Source organism: Anopheles arabiensis, chromosome 3 (assembly GCF_016920715.1).
Source record: "Anopheles arabiensis isolate DONGOLA chromosome 3, AaraD3, whole genome shotgun sequence".
Lineage (NCBI taxonomy): Eukaryota > Metazoa > Arthropoda > Insecta > Diptera > Culicidae > Anopheles > Anopheles arabiensis.
Window position 1 is genome coordinate 32,765,970 of NC_053518.1, and position 22,537 is coordinate 32,788,506.

The window sequence follows — 22,537 nt, forward strand, 5'->3', positions numbered from 1 at the left end:
TTCTTCGCGGTTGCACAACGGCACGTATCAGAAATAAACGAAGCATTTCGCTCCACCCCCCAAACCACGAAGTTGTCACCTACCTTTTGCTTGCTTTCTGAAGGGACGTCGTAACGCCAGTCACGCCAGGTGTGACACAGAGCATAACGCAGAGCGACGTCTCGTCTAATATCTCGCGTCAATTGTGCGTCAATATTCTGCGACACGGCCGTGGAGGTGGATCATCTTTCTCAAACTTTCACCTTTTTGCAGAGGGTTCAGGGAAAAACAGGACATGTACACCGAGGAGCGACGAGGAGCGACACTAGGACGGACCAGTAGTAGACTTTAATTGCGGAAAAACAACCGAATAACCTTCTCGAGCAGGACTCCAATTTTGCTTCAAAACTCTACAGGGCGGAATCACAATCAAAGAGGTGGAATTTTGAACGCATTTCTTTGGCAGGGGTACTTCCCGCTTTACAGAAAGGATAATACAGAACTTCAATTTGGTTTTTTGTTGGATAATTTTTTGCGAAAATATCGACTATATTTACAAAAAAATAAACATAAAATAAGGAGCGCGACTAAATTGTGTTGTTTTTGACCTCCGGGTTTTGCCGTCTTCTTCCCACACACACACACGTACACATACATACACACACACACTGATGTATGGGAGAGAAAAGCAAGCAAACCAATACTCTAGTGGGAGGGGGAGGGGAGGGAAGGGAGTTCTTAATCGACTTGTTTAAATTATTTGGGGACTTGGTTTGGGGGGACGGGGAGACTTGTGTGCTTAACTTAACATCAAAAACTTAATTTCGAACCCGAATTTTAACACGTGTTTTGCTCTTTTTAAAGGGTTTCCCTCTCTCTACATTTTGTTTTTGTTTTAGTTCATCTACATTACATCTCTTTTACACAGTTTTGTTTTTTTATTTTTTTGTTTCTTTGTTTCGGCCTAATATGTTCACCTTAGTTTATTATTCTTTTTTTTCTACTTCTTCTTCTTCTTCTACTACTTCTTCTTTTAGGATAATATTTATACACAACATTTTGCTCGTTTTTAGTAGTTTTTTTTGTTTTTGTTTCATTTTTTTAATCTTTCGCCTCGACTCGACTTGATTCAATCACACTTTTATTGAGTTATATCTCTCTCGTTTCGGAGAGAAGCAAAAACCTAAAGTGCACATGACCAGTGTGTGACACGAATTTTCACACATATAATCACGATGTGTGCAGTACATTTAGTGCGTGCGTGTGTGTGTGTGTGTAGGGGACTACTTTACACGCAAAACTTTTTGCCAACTGGACTTTTTGCCAGCCCAAATTCGGGCCCGAAACAAGCAGAACGAGCATTGGATTGACTTGTGGTTATGGTACCTGCAAAAATGGCGTCGTTTCATCTCGTTTTCCAATACTGATAAGCAACACAAAACGATACAGAGATACAAACAGATAGAGAGAGAAAGAGTACAGAGGATGGCAGATTGATTGAGCAGGTTAATAAACATATGTCCGATTGATCTGATTGTGTTGTACAAAAAGCAATGTAATGCTTTAAAACTATTTGCTATTCGTTTGCTGGAGCAGCTGTCCAGCATTTCTCTGACTATATTGTTGTGTTGTTTTGGGTGGATAGGGACTTTTGTGATAAACTAAAATAACTTAAAGCAACAAAAACACTCGGCGGGAGCGCTCGGGTGCTTTCTGCTTCCCATCTTCTTCGCTTCTAGTATAGTTAAGCTTGAGATATAAGTATTAAATTACACAAACACACACACGTTCGAGTGTGTGTGAATGCTGCGGCGGCTCTACTGTGTCGGTATTGATTAAAGGGGAGGTGGGAAATTGGCAAACACGCACAGTAAAATATGCTTAATTGAGACTACAGAGCGTGGTGCACACCCGTGTCGGCACGACAACAACACAAACACATACACGCTTATAAAAGGATTCTTGAGGTGGTGGGATGGAATGGGTGAGTGGGGGTGGGAGGAGGAGGGGTTATAGGGTGAATCGGTCAGTCTTTCATATGTCTATCTCGCTGCACTCCCGCAAACGCTTCGGGATTGGCGTTTGCGGAAGAGATGGAAATGACGTCAGGGGGAGGGGGGAGGGGTAGAGGATGGATGGGAGGGTGTTGTGCCAACAAGATGCCGTAAAGCGAGACCGTTGGGTGGTGAAATTGCCTTACGTAATGGTTTTTGGTTCGATGTTTAGGAAGCATTGGGAAAATCTTCAAGATTTGCTTTCAATTTCAAACTGCACGAACAAACATTTTCAAAGAACTTGAGTAACTTTTAGTAATACATTTAAGTTAATAGAAAAGATTGAACATCATTTCAAGATAAAATCAGTGTCCACTGACTTGATTTAGGCGTAAAATAAATAGAGCAAATGAACTAGAATGAAGATTAATCCTTGTATGGACACAAATCGTCTTAAACAGTGCTTCTTTCAGGTGGTCTTTAGACGGTCTTAAGACTTAACAATAGTACTGCGACCGATTGTGATGAAGCATTCCTTGAATTTGATGTAGGAGCATCAACATCTTAACATAACAGTAGTTTGTTATAGCTCAGAATGCGGCATTCTATGGTTGAGCCTTAAGACATCAATCTGCATCCAAAATTTGAACTCCAAACAAGTCTGAGCTTCGATAGATCTCGACTAACGTACTGTAAGACCCGATCAAGACTTCAAAAGGCCTCACAAAAGTAACGTCCTATGTGAAAGTAAGCACCATCTCTGATTCTGAATACACTCTAAAGGCACTTAATTTCCACACTCACACACACAGACAGATCTTCGCTTTAGGCACTCCTTGTGCACTCAGACACCTTGGCGGGGGGGGAGGTATTAGGAAGGATATGGCGGCACCATTCAACTCGAACCGTTCTAGCTTAATGGGTGTGTATGTAGAGCGCGTGCATTGTGTTCTTTTCCATTTCCTAACCTTCTGTGTTAACCAATTTTCTGGGGGCCGAATTTAGCAGTGGTCGAATAGCGCACACACACACACACACATACCTGGCTGATTTTCGTATTTTTTCCAATTTTTTTCTTCTCTTGGTTCTCGTTTTCTTTTATACAATTGCCAATTTCCAAATCGTGCTCGTGTTTTCCTACTAGAATGGTTCTTTTGTTTTTGTTTATCAACTAACTGCACTATGTTTCTACACATTTTTTTTCTGTTGCACATCAACCATCATGCCTGTGAGTGGGTGTGTGTATGTGTGTGTGATTTCTTCTTTTTTTGCTTTTGTTCACTTTAAATTAATATCACTCTGCTCTGCAACTACAGGACTACTTCTACTAACTACGAGACGGGCGGGGTTGGTTTTGTGACTTTTGGGAGGATTTTCTTATATGAGGGGGGAAAATTGGGAGGTGATGTCTTCGTCTCGGTTCTGGCGGAGAGATAAGCATTCCGTACGGGGAACACACACGCACACACACAAACGCACACATTTACAAACACACGCACGCTATGGTCTCATTTGTTTTGTTTCTTCCGTAAGTAAAAACAAGGAAACACAACCTCCGTCGTGCATTTCCTACTAAAACCATGGACACTGCGCGCGCGTGTGTTGTGGGGGAGGGTTGGGATGGTTTCTAGCTCTCGCTTATCAAGGTTTATACGTTTAAGGGTGATCTCTCTCTCTCTCGTTAGAGACTGTCGTGTGGGTATGTGTGTGGGTGTGACTATGATTTCATCCGTCTTTCTTAAAAACAAAAACACAGGATCCTATCTACATACACGACTCCTCGTCCCAAAATACAGTCGCCGGTACCTCCCTCCCTCGGTGGGTGTGGGGTACGATGGACCGAAAGCGAAAGGACTACGAACTTCCAACGACGACGACGACGACGACTTCGCCAACCATTCTTCTTTGAGACCTCGAAATCTCTCTCGAAACTCTGCCAGTAAACCCCCACGGGACTTCCTGCGACCAATCATCCTCTCTAGGACCAAGGGGGGCGGATTACGGAGGGAAGTATTAGAGGGGTAAGGGCACACACAAACACACGGCTTCGGTTGGTGATGTTGGTGGTGGTGGTGGTGTCGGTGGTACATCGCCTGCGTGACCTCCTCCACCTGTATCATCTCGAGCGTACTCCTCAGCTGCTGCATCCTCACACGACTCTCAGCTTCTCAACCAACTCGAACTGCTGCTGCTTCGACGACTACTACTGCTACTGCTGCTGCTACTGCTGCTGCTCCAGGACCCAACCAGCATGATGGCGGTGGCGACCAGCAGCAACACCACCGGACCGGCAGGACCCACCGTAGACGCACCGTTGTTGTACGTGAGCTCCTCGTTCTTGACCACCTCGTTCGGGTGCTTGTCGTACTCCTTCGTCTTCTTCGTCGGCTTGCTCTGGCCCGGATGCACGTTGGACGGTGGGCTGTTGATGTTGTAGTTGTGGTTGTTGCCGTACATCCCACCCGAACCTCCGCCGCCCATCCCCGTACCACTGTTGATGGAGGTGCGGGGCGGCGAGGCCGTGTAGTGGTGGTTGTGCCGCCCGTTAATGATGGCAGGGGTGGCGGACGACGGTGGCCGCACGTGCGGTGGCAGATGCGGTGGCTGCTGCTGCTGGCCGGACCCATCGTTCCACACCGGCCAGTTGACCGTGTTCTGCACAATGTTGCCCTGGCTGGTGTTGATGGCGGGCGGCAGCAGCCGCGAGTTCGGATCGAACGCATCGATCGAGATGGTGTTGTTGGCGTTGATCGATCCGCCCGCGGCCGTACCGTCATGCGAGTGGCCCCCGATCACGGTACCGTTCGAGGGCAAATGGCCATGGTGCTGCTGCTGCTGCTGCTGATCGTCCGCACAGCACACCTTGAAGACAACCTTCATGTTGTCCGTGGTGCACCGGCCGCCTATCCTCCGGTGCAGATCGTCCTTGGACGAGGTCGAGATGAAGTAGTAATCGTTGCCCGGTAGGAACTCGAGACCGCCCGGCTGGGGCGTGAACGGCCGGAACGTGATGGTGAAGAACATCAGCTTGTTCGGCTTGTCGCAGATCGCGATGATGCGCGGATCGTGGTTGGTGATGCGGCACGTCTCGTACTCCACCTTCGACACGTTGTAGATGATGTACTTCTCCGTCTCGTTGTCGAACGTCCCCGGCTCGTACACCGGGCAGATGATGTGCACCTGGTCGTACTCGAACTGCGCGTTGCCCTTGTTCACGTCGATGATGTGGTCGGTGTTGTCGATCCGGAAGATGCTGTTCGTCGTGTTCCAGTGCATGTAGAACGTTTTGGCACAGTGCAGCACGGTCGGCTGCAGGGCGACGAGCTGGAGGGCGATCACGAGCGCGACGGTGAGGGCCGGGCTGGTGCCGAGCCCGGGCAGGCAGCAGCGTAGCCGGGCGCTCACGTCCCGGTAGCGGCGTCGCTTGCTCGTGAGCGTGTTGCCGGTGGAGGCGTGTGGCTGTTCCGTGTGTCGGCAGGACGCTCCGAGCGTGCGGCCTATTCTCCACCAGCTGCTGGTGTGGTCGGTGGTGGTGGTGGTGTTGCAGTTGTCGTGGACCACACTGTGTGTTGTCGTTCGCCACCGACGGTTGCCGCGGCTGTGCCCATTGCCGCTACAGTGCCGTCGTCGCTCGAGCACTTCTGTGTTGTTTACTACTGTCACTCCCGCTGCTGCTGCTGCTGTCAACGCCATGTCGCTACCACTACTATAGCAACCACTGTCACTGTGATGATGCGGATGATGCTGTCGTCGATGGTGCCGTTGCTTCATTGTATTAGCATTGCACGCACCACATACACAAACGCTCACTAATTTGTTTCTAAATGATGTGTTCTCAAAGGCCGTTTCGTTGCCAGACGACCGCTGTCACTACACACGATCGCACACACGATCTCACAGCAGGCAAGCGCTCAACAGGATGACCCAGCTGTCATCTCGATTCGGGTTTTGTTTATCTATCGCAATGCACGAAAGGCTCGCATCACACACTGCTGCAGATCAAGCAGTTTGCAACATTCTGCACGGAGAAACAAACACACTGCTCTGTCACAGAATAATCCGAAAATGTCAAACGCACTTCCAGCTCGGGTAAGGGGGATCCTAACGATGGACCGCAGACTGATGGGGATCTCCAGTGGCTTTCAGCTGTGTATGTGTGTTTATCGCAATCTTCTCTTCTTTCCAAGGCCAACAACAGGCCGAAAACCAACCCGGCGCGACCTATTGGGAGATTTATGTTGAGTGCTTTCCGTTGTTTTGTCACAAACACACGACGCGCACTGCCGAAGAAGCGATGGAGAAGCGAATCACGCTGGATAGCGCGGGCCAATCACACACACGCACAAATCACACCACAGAAACACCCAACACGCCTCAAAGGCCGTTGGGGCAGGAAGGAGAAGCCGAAGCAGGAACGATAAATTGAATTTTCATGACACGTTTTGGCGCGAGCGATTCGATTTTGCCAAAATGCTTTAATCTTCTATTCCTTTTTTTTGTGTGTGCAAAATTTGCATTCACTTCATTCTACAGCGCACACACCACACACACCGGTGGAAACAATAGCGTGTGCATACACACACACTCACACACATTCACGCACAACACTTGCACGCACGGTGTAATAATCTCCGTCGGTGTAATTTCTACTTCCTTTTTCCTTCTCGCGCTGTGTGCTTGTGTGTATTGCCATGTACACACACACGCACTCCACACACACACACACTTGCACACCAATCGCACGTACGCTGCGCACAAGCACACACACTCACCCTTGGGGTTTGAGATGCGTGCAGGGCAGTGGCAAAGGGGCAGCGGCGCGGCACACCACTCAAATATTTTCGACCATTTTCTTTTGCTTCCTTTTGCACCGTATCACTTCATTTGGGATTTGCTTTTTCCCTCTCTCTCTCTCTCTCTCTCTCTCTCTCTCTCTCTCACACACTCTTTCTTTATTTCCTTCTCGCTGCTTTTTGTGTATCGAAAAACTCTTCCGAGACGCACAATGTGTGTGTGTGTGTGCCGGTAACAACACACCGGGAAAGGTGAGGAAGGGTGGTGGTGTTGGTGCACCGCAGCGGGAGACGCAAAAGGCCCACACACTTGCACACACATGTACTCACGCACGCACACCCATCCACGCACAAGCGCGCACACACACTGAACGGCTGCTCACAGGCGCGCACATTCACACACAAACACACGTACGGCGACGCTTCCTGAATTTATTCTCTGCTCTGTGGCCGGTTTTTTTACTTATTCGGTTTTGTTTCGCTGTGGAGCACACACACTCGCACACACGCACACACGCACACACACCGTTTTCGTGTATTCTTCTTTTTTTTTTATTCACTGGCTCTCACTGCCTCTCACTCACTCCACTCACTCACTGTGACAGAACGGCTCGCTCGCTTGCACTTCCTGCACTCTTCTGCCATACGGTTTCGCGGCACGGTATGTATATGTGTTTTAATTTAGGCCTTATTTTTGAAAAACTAAGGAAATAGAAGAGGATGGTTAACAAAAAGAAGAAGCAGAAAAAAACAATTCACGGTGCAATTACACACTGATCGGTTTCGATTTCAATCTTCAAGCCGGCTTCAACCGCGTTTGCTGGTTGCGATCTGTTTGCACTTTTTCTTGTTGGAAAAATTCATCATCACAACTGGGGAAAGATCATGCGCTGGGATCTTGTATGTGTCGTCGGAAAAGAAAAAGGGATAGGAGCATGTACATCATTTCACACCTCTTGTTTTTTGGTACATTTTCTTAGAAAAAGTGACACATATGCACACGCAACTAGACACACAACACACACAAAAACGAACCAATCTTCTTCAGTGTAACTCTGCTAGCAAGAAGATATTAGGCATGTTGATAGGTTTTTGAGCCTCTTCCCTTCTGCACAGACTGACTGGCTTTTCACACACTTTTCGGCTTTCACGAGTTGTCGTCGTAGTCGATTTTTTATTATTTGGGATGAAGCAAACGAAACGCGGAGGGAAAAAAATCCGATTTATCACGCACCCCGAGCACCAAAGCGTGTTTCTCACGGCCGTTAAACACTCTTGTGTTTCAGCAGCGGCAGCAGCACCCTCTCTTGATGGCACGGTGTTGACAGTGTGAAGTAGTAGGCGATGAAGACGTGTGGTGGGAGATGGTGTAGGTTACAAATGAGCGAAGTAGGCTGGCAAGAAATAGACACAAACACACGCACCCGCTGGTCTCCCTACACTTTGTTCGGTCTAATCTTGGTGACTTCTTGGCACGCACGCACGCAAAACGACGGCGAGAAATAAATTCTTTCCCGTACAGCAGCAGCAGCGCCTTGTAATGTGGCACCAACACCAACCAGCATCCACCAAACACCAAAGAGGGCAAGCGAAAAAAAAAAAGAACACAAACTAACTGAAAAGGCACTGTTCGAAGGGTTCGAAATGCTCTTCCTTGCGACGCACGGGCACGGCTCGGAGCGAGGAAAGGCGGTACACAGTTCAAGTTCACAACTTGAAAAACCAGCCTTTACCAAATAAAAACCGTGCGACGAACACACCGTCGTCTGGGAATGTCTTCCAAGTTCCGTGCGTCTCCCTGTCCCGGGTTCACCAAAGGTTTTCCTTTCTCATCCACACACACACACACACACACGCACCTTCGCTCGCACTCTTCACACTGTGTTCACCCCGCGCGCTTAAGGGCAAAAAGGGATTTCGAGAATGACTTTTTTCACTTACTTTTCACTATGTTTGCGGGAGGTTTTTTTTCACCACTTTGCTACTATTTCACTACCTCCGTTTTTCCTTCCTTATTGTTATCGTTTTCCCGTGCGTGAAAGCTCCCACCCACCCCAGGGGGAAAAGAAACTCTCTCCCAACACGTAGAGCTACTAGACTCGTCACACGCGGCACAGCACGCACAACCGTTCGGCGCGACGTTCCGATTGCAAGTGAGCGTGTGAGCGTGCGAAAGGTGTGCGAAGAAACCCGCCGCGCGGGTTCCATTCACGAAATTCCACTTCCCGAACCTGTGCCTGCGACTGTGTGTGTGTGTGGGGTGCTTTTGTTAAAACATTTTCTCGGAAGCAACCCCGAGCGCTTGCCCGACGTTGGAGAGAGCGAGCGCGCGCGATATCCGTTCTCTCATTTCGAGCAGCTCGCGAAGCGATTCGAGCACCGCACGAAGTGAGCCGGACGGTGAGGGCCCGTTCACACTGGGCCGTTTCAATTTCAATTGCTCGCTCACCGGGGTGGCAGCTCCCTCGTGTAGCCGTGAACAATCCGATTACATGCGAATAAGAGTGTGTGTGTGTATTTGTGTGTAACAAAAACACATACAAAAAACTGCCCGAAACCGATGAAACCTGCGGGTCGGTGTTTGAGTGTGTGTGTTCGTGTTCGTGTGTGAGCGATGGGTAAGCGGTGTTTACCCCCACTTCTCACGTGCCGCTTCTCACGCGCAATGAACTCACTCACGATGAATCATGTTTTCGGTGGTTGCGGTGTGTCGTCCGTTCTTCCGACGGCAAAACTGCCCAACACACCACCTTTCGTGCGAGATCATAAAACATGTTCCGTCGGGTTCTGCGCGGACACGATCGAGCGGCAGGTTGGGAGTTTTACGGTGTAATTATTTCTATCTTTTTTTTTAAATTTATTTCCAAGAGGTAAAAACTCTTCTCAAGATAAGAAAAGAGAGTAATCTGAGTGTTTCAAGGTGTTATTGCTGCTTAGAAAATGAGCAATCACGAGAAAATAAAGGTTACTCATGCTGCAAACGAGATACGATCAGAACACTACCTGGAATTAAGCAAACACGACGAACTTCTGTTCGGTAAAGGTGTTTATTGCAGTTTAGCATGAAGCTCCAAAAATACTTCCAAAGATTCATCAAAACTGCTCCATAAAACCCCACTTTCTTTTTCTTATTTGAGGCTCGATTTCTCGACAAAAGGAAAACTAGAGCTTCTTGTCTCGCAGTCATCGCACATTGGGTCGCACACCTTCAAACATGCACGAGAGTTCCTTCCGAGGGTCTTATCAATTCCGGAACCGGACCTTCCTCTCTCTCTATGCTACTTTGGTACAATTTTGTCGTTAAAAAAGCCCCAAAGTGTCGCTGATCGTTTTAATGATTTCATCCTTGACAGATTCTCCCCTGAGACTAAACACACAGCCACAAGCCGATGGGGGCAGTAGTCGTTGACGTCCTAGGGAGGGGAGCGCTGATTTTGTCGCTGATTGGGCGGCCGCCGTCACCCAACCCATAAAAGAAACGTTCCACTTCCGGTCCGGAAGCGCCCAACGTAACCCGAAATTAAGGTCCCCATGCCCCGGAAGTACCGAATCCGGCAGGAGAGAACGAACGAAGGGGTTAACACCACGAGCGCACTGTTTCGCCGGTGGTGGGGAGCGAAATCCTTCACTATTTGCCGTAATAATTAAAGTCTTTATCGTTCGCCCCGGTCAATCTACAAACGTTGGCCGTCCCCGTTCTCGTCCAAATCCTGCGTTGGGTTGAGAAAGAAAATTACACCAAAACCCGTCGGCGGCAGCCAAATGTCGTACTTCCCCCCATCTTGGTTTTTGGGGGGAGGGCCATGGAAAAATGTAACGGGCCCGAGCGGTTAGGGAATCGATTTTCTGATTAATTTATGCCCGTGTGCGTTTGCCGTGGCTGGTCGGCAGCTAGCAAAGGACCTCCTCGTGTAATGTTGCAATTTAGACCGAGAAGCGCCAGACGGAAAACCATGTTTGCCGAGGAAATAAAATTAGCCTCCGAAAGCGGGAAGCAGAAGGAAGTGGTGCTGCAATGTTCCCGCCCCTTTCTGTGGTTACACTTTACTCCTCCAGGCTTTCCCGCCCCAATTGCTGGCAAAATGGCAAGCACACACACACAGGGTTTGGGGAGGATCGGTTCCGTTGATTATAGACATTACACAGTGCACTAAATCGGCGCTCCTGCTTTGAGATTCCCCCAGGCCACCCAGGAACTACACTGGCGTCCTACCGACTGACCCCGTCCCTCACGGTGGTTCCTGGGGGCTACGGAAGAAGGAAGTATCGATTTCGGGCACGGTAAAGACCCTTAAACTGGAAAATGGGTTGGGTGTGGTTCCTTGCAAGAAATGGCCCGTCTGCGCCCTGCGTCTTCTCTTTTACGGAAAATGGCCAATGGTCAGAAATCATCCGACTCATGATTACGGGCTTCCCCGGTAAATGGTTTACGAGCTACTACCCAGCTACCCGTTGAACAGCGATGATGGCGGACGGAGAAGGTTTTGGAGGGTCCTTTCCGGATAATCGACCATCGACTCCACCACCACCATTCGGGGGAAAGAAAAATCCTATCCATCCGTCGATGAAACATCAATTTTTGCAACGGCCCTGGCTCCTCCTCTGGTCTATTCATTCACTGCGCGAACCGTCAGTCCTGCACCCGCACGGCAAGATGGGTGCAGTTGGGGTATAAAAGGCGTCCAGGGGAAATAAGCATTACACAAACAAACAAATACACGCACGCACAACTACACCAGGATATTTCAGCAGGAAAAAAAGAGGAGGAAAAAAGGGAAGATCCTTTCCAGTCAATTACATCAATTTATACCGACCGATATGTTCGGGAATGACGAGAGAGCACACGGCGCCGATGGGAAGGTAGCAGTGTGCCGTATTTTGGGTCCGTAAAATGGCAAACCGACCATTAAAAGCCTCCACCATCATGGTGGGGATACCTTTGCTATTGGACTACCAAGCTGCAGTAGCAATGAGACTGTTCGTTTTGCCTTCTAGCTTTGGTTTGAAAAATTGAACGATGGACCTGGCTTGGCATGTGAAAAGGGCGAACAACGACCAAAGGTAAACACTGAGTCGCACACGTTACGTATATCATTCTTGGGGTGCATGCTTGTTTTCCACATTTCGATTTCTTTAACAGATTTTTGTGTGTGTTTGTAAAAACTTTGAGCAAGATGGTAGTTTAATTCATTAGTAAAATCAATATTTGATTCAAAACCATCAGCTGACGCTTTCAACCGGCCAAAGGGAATGAGATAGTTTGCATTGATTGATGTATCGTGCAGCGGTTGATATTTCATTCTGAAGAGGTTGAATGAACCTTTCGGAGAACGTGTTTGCATTTAGTTGGTATCGACTTAATAAATTGAATTTAGTTTTTAATTATGAAGCCATAATTGTGTGTGATCAGATAAATAAGCAAACAAAGTGTAATTATTACGTAGCATTGCACTTTATGAATGACAATTATTGTTAAAAGCATGGGTAAAAAACCTTCATTTCATGGTGGAAATTTGCTGGGCCCCATAAATCAAGCTTTTGATTGACATTTAACCGTACACCGCAGAGTTGGCCCCATGGTGTTGTGGCTAAGTCATTCGCCTCGCACGCCACACGTCCTTGGTTGAAATCTTATCTGAACCAACGGGCCTCATCACGCCTGTAGCTCCATAATATATGTACGCGTTTCAAGGTGAAGAAAAAAAGGATCTCTGACCCTGAATATATAAAAGAAAACAGACTGTTAAAAAGGAGGTGTGCTTAAATGTATATATGAATGTGATTTAATTAAAACAATAAGGAAAATAAATATAAATCAAACAAATTATTTGCGCACAACCCCCTCGGTCACATATTTGCAATTCAAATCCCTCCGCGCAATTGGGTCGAGATGTTGCGTGGATAAATATTTTCTTTGATTTTATCACCTGAATGAAACTAGAACAAGTTCTACAGTAACAAAGAATCATGCAAGAAGTTACATAATATTCCAGCTTTTAAAGCCTTAAGTATTATATCAATGTTTCATTAAAGGGTCCATGATTCTTTGATAAGTAATACCTTCTCATCGAGACTTGATTACATCAAAAACGCTTCTGCTAGTGCTCGCTGACCGTTTAAAATAATCAAAACTAACCACACCAATTTACATGCAACATTAAAACCAATGCAATCAGCAAACAATTTTAGCTTAATTTTCTCAATCATTTCTGAAACGACATGCTCAACCCACCTACTATCTCCCCCCTTCTTTTCGATAATCCTTCTTAGGACCTTGATGCAAAGGAAACCAAAGAAAAGGTGTCTGTCCCGCTCCATGACTAAGCTTGTCTCCCGTCGGTGGGCTCAGTGTGCTTCCACCAAATAGGAACCACCACCACCAGCCCAGCTTAATAAATGATGATGACTGGACGTAACCTGGACGGTACCCCAACCGACGGGTACGCGAAGGCCTGAAGTAACCGGCCCGTCCCGTTCTCGGCTAATGTAATCGCCAAAGGTACAGACATGATCGAGCATTAGGAATGAAACATTCTTCTCTCTTTTTTCTTTCTTTTTACCCAACAAGGATGTCCGAGTGGGGCAAGGATCAACTTCATTCGTGGTGGCACAAGAAGCGAGAAAGAAAGGCGCGCGCGAGCGCCCTCTATCTAAGGGTCGGTAACGTAATTACCAAAAATCAATACTCTCCTGTACGCAGAGCTCCGCCGTGGTGGTGAAGGATGTTAAGGAAGGGAAGTTTTGCATGAAACTGTGTACATGATTCCCGCTTTTTCCTTTCGCCACCCATCACGCCTCAAAACACTTGTACAAAAGCGTGTTTTGTTTGTCTGGCGGAGAGTGTTGTTGTGGTCGAGCTTCGCGAACTTTGCCATTTTTTTTTGCTTCTGCTACTGCTGCTGAGGCTTTCGGTCGAAGAAAAAGTGATTAAGGATGCAAACTATCATAAATCATGCGATGTTGATGATTAAATTAAATTACTTCAGGACCCATCCAGCGGTAGAGCAGTTCGAAGAGGGGCGGCAAGGCAGCGGCTCATAGCGCCGGGAGCAGCAGCACAAAAAAAACAAAAACCGGAGGCCCAGAGGTTTGGGGATCATTGATGATAATTTGAGCCATTTTTACCGCCCTCCTTCCACTTCCTCCCACTTCTTATCGGTCCCTTTCCCTTTTGGAGGATCTTTTATGCCTCGCACGTTTTCACGCTTACGGCCGGAGTTCGAGGCCGAGCGGAAAGGGGGACACAGTGTGGAACCAAATCCTGGCTGATTTCCTTGTAATGTAGAATAGCGCCGGGTGGTTCCACCCTGCACACACACACACAGTAGAAGTGCGAAACAATGTGGAGAGAAACTAAAGCGAAAGAGATCCCTTTTTTCGAGGCGGAATGTAATTTGCATACGGGGAAAATTATTAAAATCCCAAGGAAAAATCCCCGCTCTAACTAACTTAGGCTTCTAGCTAAGCGCTCTGATACACACAATCATCACCATCGTCATAGTGTGTTTATATGTAGGTTTGTGCGAGTAGGTTGTTTTGCCAAATGAAAAAAAAACATATCACACATCAAGCAGCACACACCAGCAGCCCCCGTTTAACACCCGCCACTTCGAGGGAGGGAATAGTTTAATAGAACAAAAAAAAAGTTACAGAAAAGCATTTTTCACGCACCAGCAATGCCGCCGGCGGTAATTTGATAAATTGTTCCACGTACTCTGCCGGAGCGACAATCGTTTTAATCGGGTGAAAAGTTTTAATATTCCAACCATTCCAACCATCCTGTGTGTGCGCGCGGGCAGTGCTATTGTTTTGCGTGGGGATGGAAATTAAAACTAAATGAATACATACGCTGGCTTGCAATACATAAGTGAACAATACACAGGGAACACAGTGGTAGGGTAGGCGAAAACGATTGCGGAGAAGCGTAATGATTAAAACTACCTGGAATAGGGTCCCCGTTAATACGAAACCATAGAGGGAGCAAAATTAGTTAATTCTGCGAATTTTTAAAGTTCCTTTCTCCGAAGGTGTTAATTTGTGCTTTATAGCTACCATGATAAAAGGGTAATTTTATATTATCGGAGTGTTATATAATGTCATATAAAGCAGTGATTAAATATAGCCTGAAAATAAGCATCTACCTCCATTTGATTTGATTTTATATTTTCTATACAACTACTAATATATGAGTTTTAATGCTTCAATCGATACGTAATTGCCTTTCTAAAATAAAATCATAACATAATTTCAAATAAAATCCAACTCCCACTTGTGGGCTTGGCTTTCAGTGACTTATTGATTCCCCCCCATAGCAGGATAGTCAATCTTACGTATGGCGGCGCGGTCTATTTGGGGATTGAACCCATGACGGGCATGTTGTTAAGTCGTACGAGTTGACGACTGTACTACGTGACCGTCTCATGCTATGATTATTTGTGTTTAATTATCTTAAAATATATTAAAAGCCTAATAAATGAGCTTAGTTTAATAAATATACTAATCATTCATTTGGTGCATATAACATAACATTTCGCTATAAATTCCAAAACATATAACATATACATGGTTATATTTGTCGCAGGTCCACTGAAATTCGCGATCCTTTCTGTCTTAAGTCCCTTTATTGTTGCTGGGTCCGTTCCGTAATGGAATATGTCTGTATCATCTGGTCTCCTCTCCAAGTATCTCTGCTCCAAAGGATTGAGAGGATCCAGAAACGTTTTACGAGGATTGTATTTCGTAGGTCGCTGGGTCATCACTCTATTCCGCTTCATTCTTGCGACGATAGATGCATTCTATTAGGCCTTGCTAAGATGGAGCACCGCCTCTCGGTCGCTCAGGCTTCTTTCGTTGCTGGAATATTGCTCAATACGATTGATACTCCTTCCCTTCTGTCGCGTTTACATTTGTATGGGCCTTGTCGCACCTTATGTTATCGTTTTCGTCTCCAGTTACCTATATGTCGTACACGTTTTGCTCGCAATGAGCCTTTTGTAAGAGCTATGTCGTCTTTTAATAGTACTTCAGATCTGTTTGATTTCAACCTATCCTATCCACCTTTCTTCCGGCCTCTTCTTACTCCCGAATAATTGTACACTTTAGTCAGTAAGATCTATTGCTGTGACCCAACGTGGCAATCAACGAGCAATTAATTTAAATAAATAAATATAAACAAACAAAAAGCTTTTATGGATACCTAAAATGTTACTTGCCTACGAATATTAACAATATGTATCATTTAAATTTCCAAGGATTGTTGTTGTACTGGTTTTCCCAAATACGTTTAAGTCTTTTTGGTGCCTAATTGACTTTAAAACAATTAATAAACCGTGAAATATCCACACACAAATAATGAGAAACTATGTTCAATCATGTCTTCTTCACACATGCAGAAGGGTCCAGTTGAGAATTTGATACGGATCTGACCGTGTGAGGAACCTTACGCTTTAACCACTCGACCACGGCAGCACTCCAGAGAACCTGACATACGAAAGGGTATAGATGTTGTCTGCAAAATTGTGCTCTACCAGTACTAAAACCTTTCAAAAACTCGTAGAAAAAATGTAATCTATTTGATTCTGTCTGCTACACATTACAGCGTGTGTAGCAAAAAGCACTGTCAAATTAATCTCATTTCATTTAAAACAAGCGCATTAAAAAGCTGACTACTACTTCACTTTTATCACCACCCGTTGTCGGCATGGTGGTGCAAAATGTGTGTGTGGGTCTGTGTGTGCAAACTTTCATTCCTAGCACAAACCTCAACAAACCGGCGACGTGCTGGGCGAGATTTTTATTGCTGCAAAACGAGGTTCCCCGGGTTCGTTTTTATCCTTTTTTTACCGCCTAGAAGTGCAAATGATTCTATCCTCTCAACTACCACATGGTAGAGGGGAGTGGGAGGTGGGAGCAGAATTGTGCGTAGTAAAAATGAAGTGCAAAAAATCTCCACTCCACACTAACCAGCCCCCTCCTCCCATTCGCCGTAGCAAAACGGCAAAAGTTGTAACGGAACATTGCTCATGTAATTATTTCCGTTGTGCGTTCTCTACACTTCTGCACTCGGCAAAAGCCTGCAAAATATGCCAACGAGCCTTGACGGGCCGAGTGACGACGGTGGTGGTGGTGTCGGTTTTAGGACTTCTTCTTGTACTGCCAAGGCACGGCACTATTTTGCGCTTGTGCATTCACCTCCACGGTTTGCATACATCGCAATTGTCGACGCGCCACGTGTCGCCTGGGTCCGTGGGGTGGAGGAAAGTAAGCTGCGTTCTGGTGTGCGATGTGTGTGTGTGAGTGTCCTTCTTTTCAACAAACCACTGAGCCAGTCGACAACACAAAACATTGAAGATGATTCAGCCTTTCTTGCGGCAAATGTGCGTGTGCAGTTGAGTAAAAGTCAGTGGTTTTTCACCAACGTAAAAAAGAGAGTGGCGGCTTTTCACCAAACCCCATAACACACACACACACTTTCTTGCAGGCGGAACGATGCATATTTGTTTGTTGCTGTTGTGTGTTGGTGTTTCACTGGTGCCTCGGGTAATTATCGGCTTCGTACCGGGAAGGTTTCAGTTTCCACACCGACCCAAACACACAATAGTCAGCCGAGAGCGGGAAGCGAAAAAAAACATGCATGTAATGTGTGGCGAGGGAAGCATGGTACAGTGCACTGTATGGAAAAAAGCACACACGCACACGGGCCGGAAAAGTTGACAAATTGGTCGAGGAAAACCCACCACCGACCACCGAAGAAACGAATAGTGGTGCCATTCTGGGGAAACCCTCCAGAGTGTATGTGTGCGTCGCTCTCTCTCTCGAAGTGCTCGAGGAAATCACACACGCACAACAACTTTTAAATACACACACATACACACATACTCGTCTGCAAGTCCCTTGTTTTTCTTTTCCCATTTATTTTGCCTTTTCCCTCCCCCCGAGAAGGATTCTTGCCGACACGTCCGTGTGACGGTTGTGTGCACAACCCTGGGTGCAATTGCAACCGGGCCGGGCATTTGCACTTGGCAGGATGCCTTGCGGGAGTGGGTAGCAGCAGCAGCAGCGGTTTTTGCAGTGAGCATAATAAAAACACGTGCAGGCATTAATTTGGAACGCAAAGGGGCCACGAGAGGGCCCACGACGCCACCGCCACCGTTAAAAAGGTGCGAAGTTTTCGGTTTCAAAACTCATTACGCTCGAAGCAAAACAGGAAGGTATGGGCAGAGCGGCAGGGCGGAGAGCGGAGAGTGGATGTCATAAAAATTGGTCAGCTTCTATAGGGCTTTGCAATCCCTTCCATCCGCTTGGTAATGCTGTTTTGGGATGGAAGGCATTCTTGCTGCTTTAAGTACGCCCAAAAAACGGGTTTCCACAAACGGGTTCATCTCCTAAGCGTTGAAATCTTTCCACACACCTCACGCTCTCGAAACGTCAATTATTTTTGATTTGCTACGTGCGTGTGTGTTTGTTTTTTCTGTCTCTCTCTCTTTACTCACTATGCTTTCTTTCCTCTCGAGTATGTAAATACAGAAATTAGCATACAAACACACAAGTTTGGCATTTCGTTATCTTTTGTCTTTTGCTGGCTTGAGGGAGTGTTCTTCGTTTTTTTTTGGTGACATTCTGGGATGCATTTCTGCAAATGTGCTTTTAAGGGATAATGCACTTACAATTTGCATTGTAAACATCAGGAAGGTTGGTTCTGAATTGCCGAATTCCATTATTTCTTATCCATTGCAAAGATATAAGCGTAAGTTAAGTACACAAGCTACGAACAACTTGTAACATTTCCCATCCGAATGGCTCATTTTGATAAAGCAATGACTTGTCAAGGTGCTATCCATGAATTACGTTACGCTCGCTGGAGGGAGACGATACTTTCTAGCGTTAGGGTCATTTATATACAGTCGTTGTCGCTGAATTTTTACTCTAAGGCACCTATTTTTGTTAGTACAAAAAATACTTTAAAAATCGTGTAATTAATTTTTTTTTGTTAAAAAAACTGATGAAATTTTCAACCTATATGCTACACCTATAACTACGTGACAAATGTTGTCACTTCATGAAAATGTACAGCAACAGGCAAAACAATTTAAAAAAAATCAATGAATCAAATTATTAATTTATTAGTTGTAATTGAATAATTCTGGAATACAGTTTCATACATCAGGCTACTTTTATGTAAATAAAATATTCGACTTACAGTTAAAAATTGCTACCGTAGAGACAAAACTTGATACGCTTTATCACTAAGGAATACCACCTTACAGCCAGCAAATGTGACACGCAATCAAAAACTTATGTCTTAGAGACAAAATAAGGTAAGTTGGAGCCTTAAATAATCGGCAACGACTCTAAAAGGAAGAGAAGCTTCGAAATGTTGTCGAATAACATTGGATAAGATGGTCAAAAAAAATTGTGATAATAATTGTGTTATGATTGAGAGAGAGAAAGAGAGAGAAAAAGAGAAAAAAAGAGAGAGAGAGAGAGAGAGAGAGAGAGAGAGAGAGAGAGGAAAAGAAAAAGCGAGAGAGTTCTACATATAAATCGTTTTCTTTGCGTTACGAGTAGTTATTAGTGCGACGCAGTTTAAAATGATAAATTCATTGCGTTACGCGATTTATGAATGATCCCTAAGCTATGTATGTGTATTTCATCTTTCATCAAGTCCTTCACAAACTACAATGCTCCTTTTTAACGTCACAATGTTTTGCTGTATTTTCCAACAAATAAGACTTATTGGCTCAATTGTAGTTTTCTACTAATTTCTAAATATTTCTTGTACCTGGCAGACTTCTTAGAGGAAAATCCTTGTTCCCACTACCAAAACTCTTTCACTCAATTTTACACCTTTAAAGTGTGTGTGTGTTAATTGTGAGTGCGTTCTGCATTTGCATACATGTGTGCCCTACACGAAAAGGGACAACTGAAAGCAAGGCAAACAACAACAACTGGGGTAACAAATACACAAAACATACTGCAGGAGAAGAGCACACTGGCAGGGCACCAGGAGAGGGTAAAGAGAGAGAGAGTGAGAGAGAGGTGGGGAGCTTACGAAACAAAAAAGGTGTGAAAAGGTACTTTTCGTACGGTGCGCAAATACGAAAACAGACACACAAAAACCCACGGAGCCATTTCCCATCTCGTTTGCCCGTGGGGAGTCGCCGGCAGTCCAATCCGGCCAGGCCGGCCGATCGGTTGGCTGGTTGGGTTGGCCGCCCTTCTCGCAAGCCACATGCAGCAGGGAACGAGGTGCAGCAGGAGAAGAATGTCACAGGCACACCAAGAAAGAAATCCGATATGGAGAACTTGGTCTAAAACAAAGCGAAGAGAATAAAAAAAACCTCTTCTAAGCGCGTTACGCATTTCGCACACAAAAACAAGGGGGGATTGTTTCTTTTCATTCACTTTTTTCTCTCTCTTGCTCTTTCGTCACATACGCACACATACACCAGGAAAAACAACAAGCGTCAAGGGTCAAGGGAGGCAAGCGAAACCTGCGAAACCGATCAACCCGAGCCCCGGGATGTGACGGAAGGCGAAACAAACGAGGCACACTCGCTTGCACATTATGCGCTTTTTTCCCCATTTTCTCTGCCTTTGCGTGCGTGTGTGTGTGTGTATGCATTTTTTGTGTGCATCCACAAAATGCATTCGTCGGTAATGCACCGCGCGTCAAATCATGCAGCAACAAGAGTGGAAAAAGGGGGGAGAGAGAGAGAGAGCGAGAAAGGGGTTGAAAATGAAGCAGCAAGATGATGGAAAACCGATGCGTGCAAATGTGCCTATTTTTGTATGTGTGTGTGTGTGTGTGTGTGTGTGTGTGTGTGTGTGTGTGTGTGTGTGTGTGTGTGTGTGTGTGTGTGTGTGTGTGTGTGTGTGTGTGTGTGTGTGTGTGGGCGGGGCCGACAGGAGTTTAGAGAATGGGGGGAGGAGGAATATTACGAAGAAAAAGAAGAAGCGCAGTAGTAGAGAAAAAAATAGAGCTAAAGACCGAGGGAAAAGCGTAAAACAAAAGAGAGCCCAACACCGAGGGAGGTATAGATCGCCCAGTTAAGGCTCGTTTGAACATGGAGAGCGTGGAAAACGGGGGCTGGTGATGTGGTATTTGAGGGGGTAGGAAGGGTGTTAGAAGTACATGAGCAGCCGAGGCGAAGAGGGGTCTGTAATTCGATCCTCTCACTGCAGTTTTTTTTTCTTTCTTCTTTCTTTTTCTGTACGCTTGTGTGCGTCGGACGAGAGTTTATCTTTTCGCCTTTTCGCCCTCACACACCGGCACACCGGGGTAAGTGAAAATGAGTTTCATAGGTTAAAGCTTACACGGGCGAGAGAAGGGGGAAGGGGAGGAGGAAAGTGCATGGTTTTACCACAACCCTATCCCTGCTTCTCCCCCTCCCAAAGTGCATATCCTCACACTCGTGCCGTCCGTGTTGTGTGGGGGCAGTTTTTAATCTTCTTTCGCCGCTTCCTCACTTTAAATTTTGCACTTTTGCACAACACACACACAGACACATGGACACGTATGGTCACAGAAATGGCAAAAAAAGGGAGGCGATCTGAGCAGGGACAGACGAGTCAAAGGACGGATGCGTACGTCGGTAGTGCGAACTTTGCATGATTGAAGGTGATGCGGTCGGGTAAAGCCTTGCTGCTGCTGCTGCTGCTGCTTGGGCACTTTGCGCATGAAATGGAACACGCCGTGCTTTGCTGCTGCCAGAAATCGGGAACCAGAAATGAGGGAACCCACTTCTCCAATTTAAAATATTGTATTTCATCATCATTTGAGCACCGGTGGATTGTGTGTGTGTTCGTCGATTTTTTGTTTTCTGTTTCGTTTTGGTCCGTCCGGCAACAAATGTGCCAAATGTGTGTGTGGGGGGACCGAAGGACAGAGTGCTAAATAGTGCGTTGGCAGTTGTGGCGTTTGTGTTGGGGAAGGATAATCGATGCTTTTCGAAGGCATGGTACGGCATTGAAAAGGCTGTGTAACAAAATAGGTAGGATGCAGTTGCTAAATATGGTATCGCTTAAGTAGGGTTTTATAACAAGACTTGTATCTTGTGGTATTGTAAGAATTTCAAGCACCAATTTGCTAACCCATTTCAGGCGATTCATCATGCACCTTTACATGCGATCGTAGGTCACTACACGCAAAAAGGTAGTAAATATACCAAGAAACGGTTTATTTGGTGTCTTTCTATGCCTATGCCCTATCAATAAATTAAAATAAATCCAGTTTATCCGATATAAAAACACAACGTAGAGAGTTTATACGATCATAATTGGTGCCGTGACCAGGATCATGCGAAAAATTATTTTTTGAAGCTTTTTCCGCGTTGTTACTCTTTTTTATGCGTTGAGTATTCATTCCCTGTGTGTAAAGTTTTGTGTCAAAAGGTCAAAGCTCAATCATAGTTTGACAGTCTTTGAATAGTTTGGTATCAATTTTTAACATCGAATGTCAATGTTTGCCTCTAAGGCTCCAAAAGTTTTGCTTGGCTGTATACATCTTCTCTTTTGTGGCATTTGTTTAGGTAAAAGTATTTTACTTAGCTTATGAAACTGGGTGATTCCTTTATGAGTCATGTAATAAAATCCACAATGAAATTGATGGTTGAGGTTTGTTTGTTTAAACAGTTTATAGAGGCTTTGGCTCTTGCGGAGTTATTTCGTCTCTTAAATAGTTGAGGTATTCTTATGTATGAATTTAATTATTTAACGAGGACATGGAACGCATTTAAAAGATAGAAAAGTGTATAGTTTTATTCAGAAGGA

General features: G+C 45.6%; 1 protein-coding gene across 1 annotated transcript; it reads right to left on the reverse strand.

Moving 5' to 3' along the window:
- Positions 1-1,083: 1,083 nt before the first annotated feature.
- LOC120900845 lies at positions 1,084-8,929 on the reverse strand. Its single transcript, XM_040308355.1, has 2 exons — positions 8,708-8,929; positions 1,084-7,468 (listed from the first exon to the last, which is right to left on the reverse strand). Exon 2 carries the CDS (start codon positions 5,742-5,744, stop codon positions 4,134-4,136), a length of 1,611 nt encoding a protein of 536 aa, XP_040164289.1. The 5' UTR covers positions 5,745-7,468; positions 8,708-8,929; the 3' UTR covers positions 1,084-4,133.
- Positions 8,930-22,537: the final 13,608 nt, after the last annotated feature.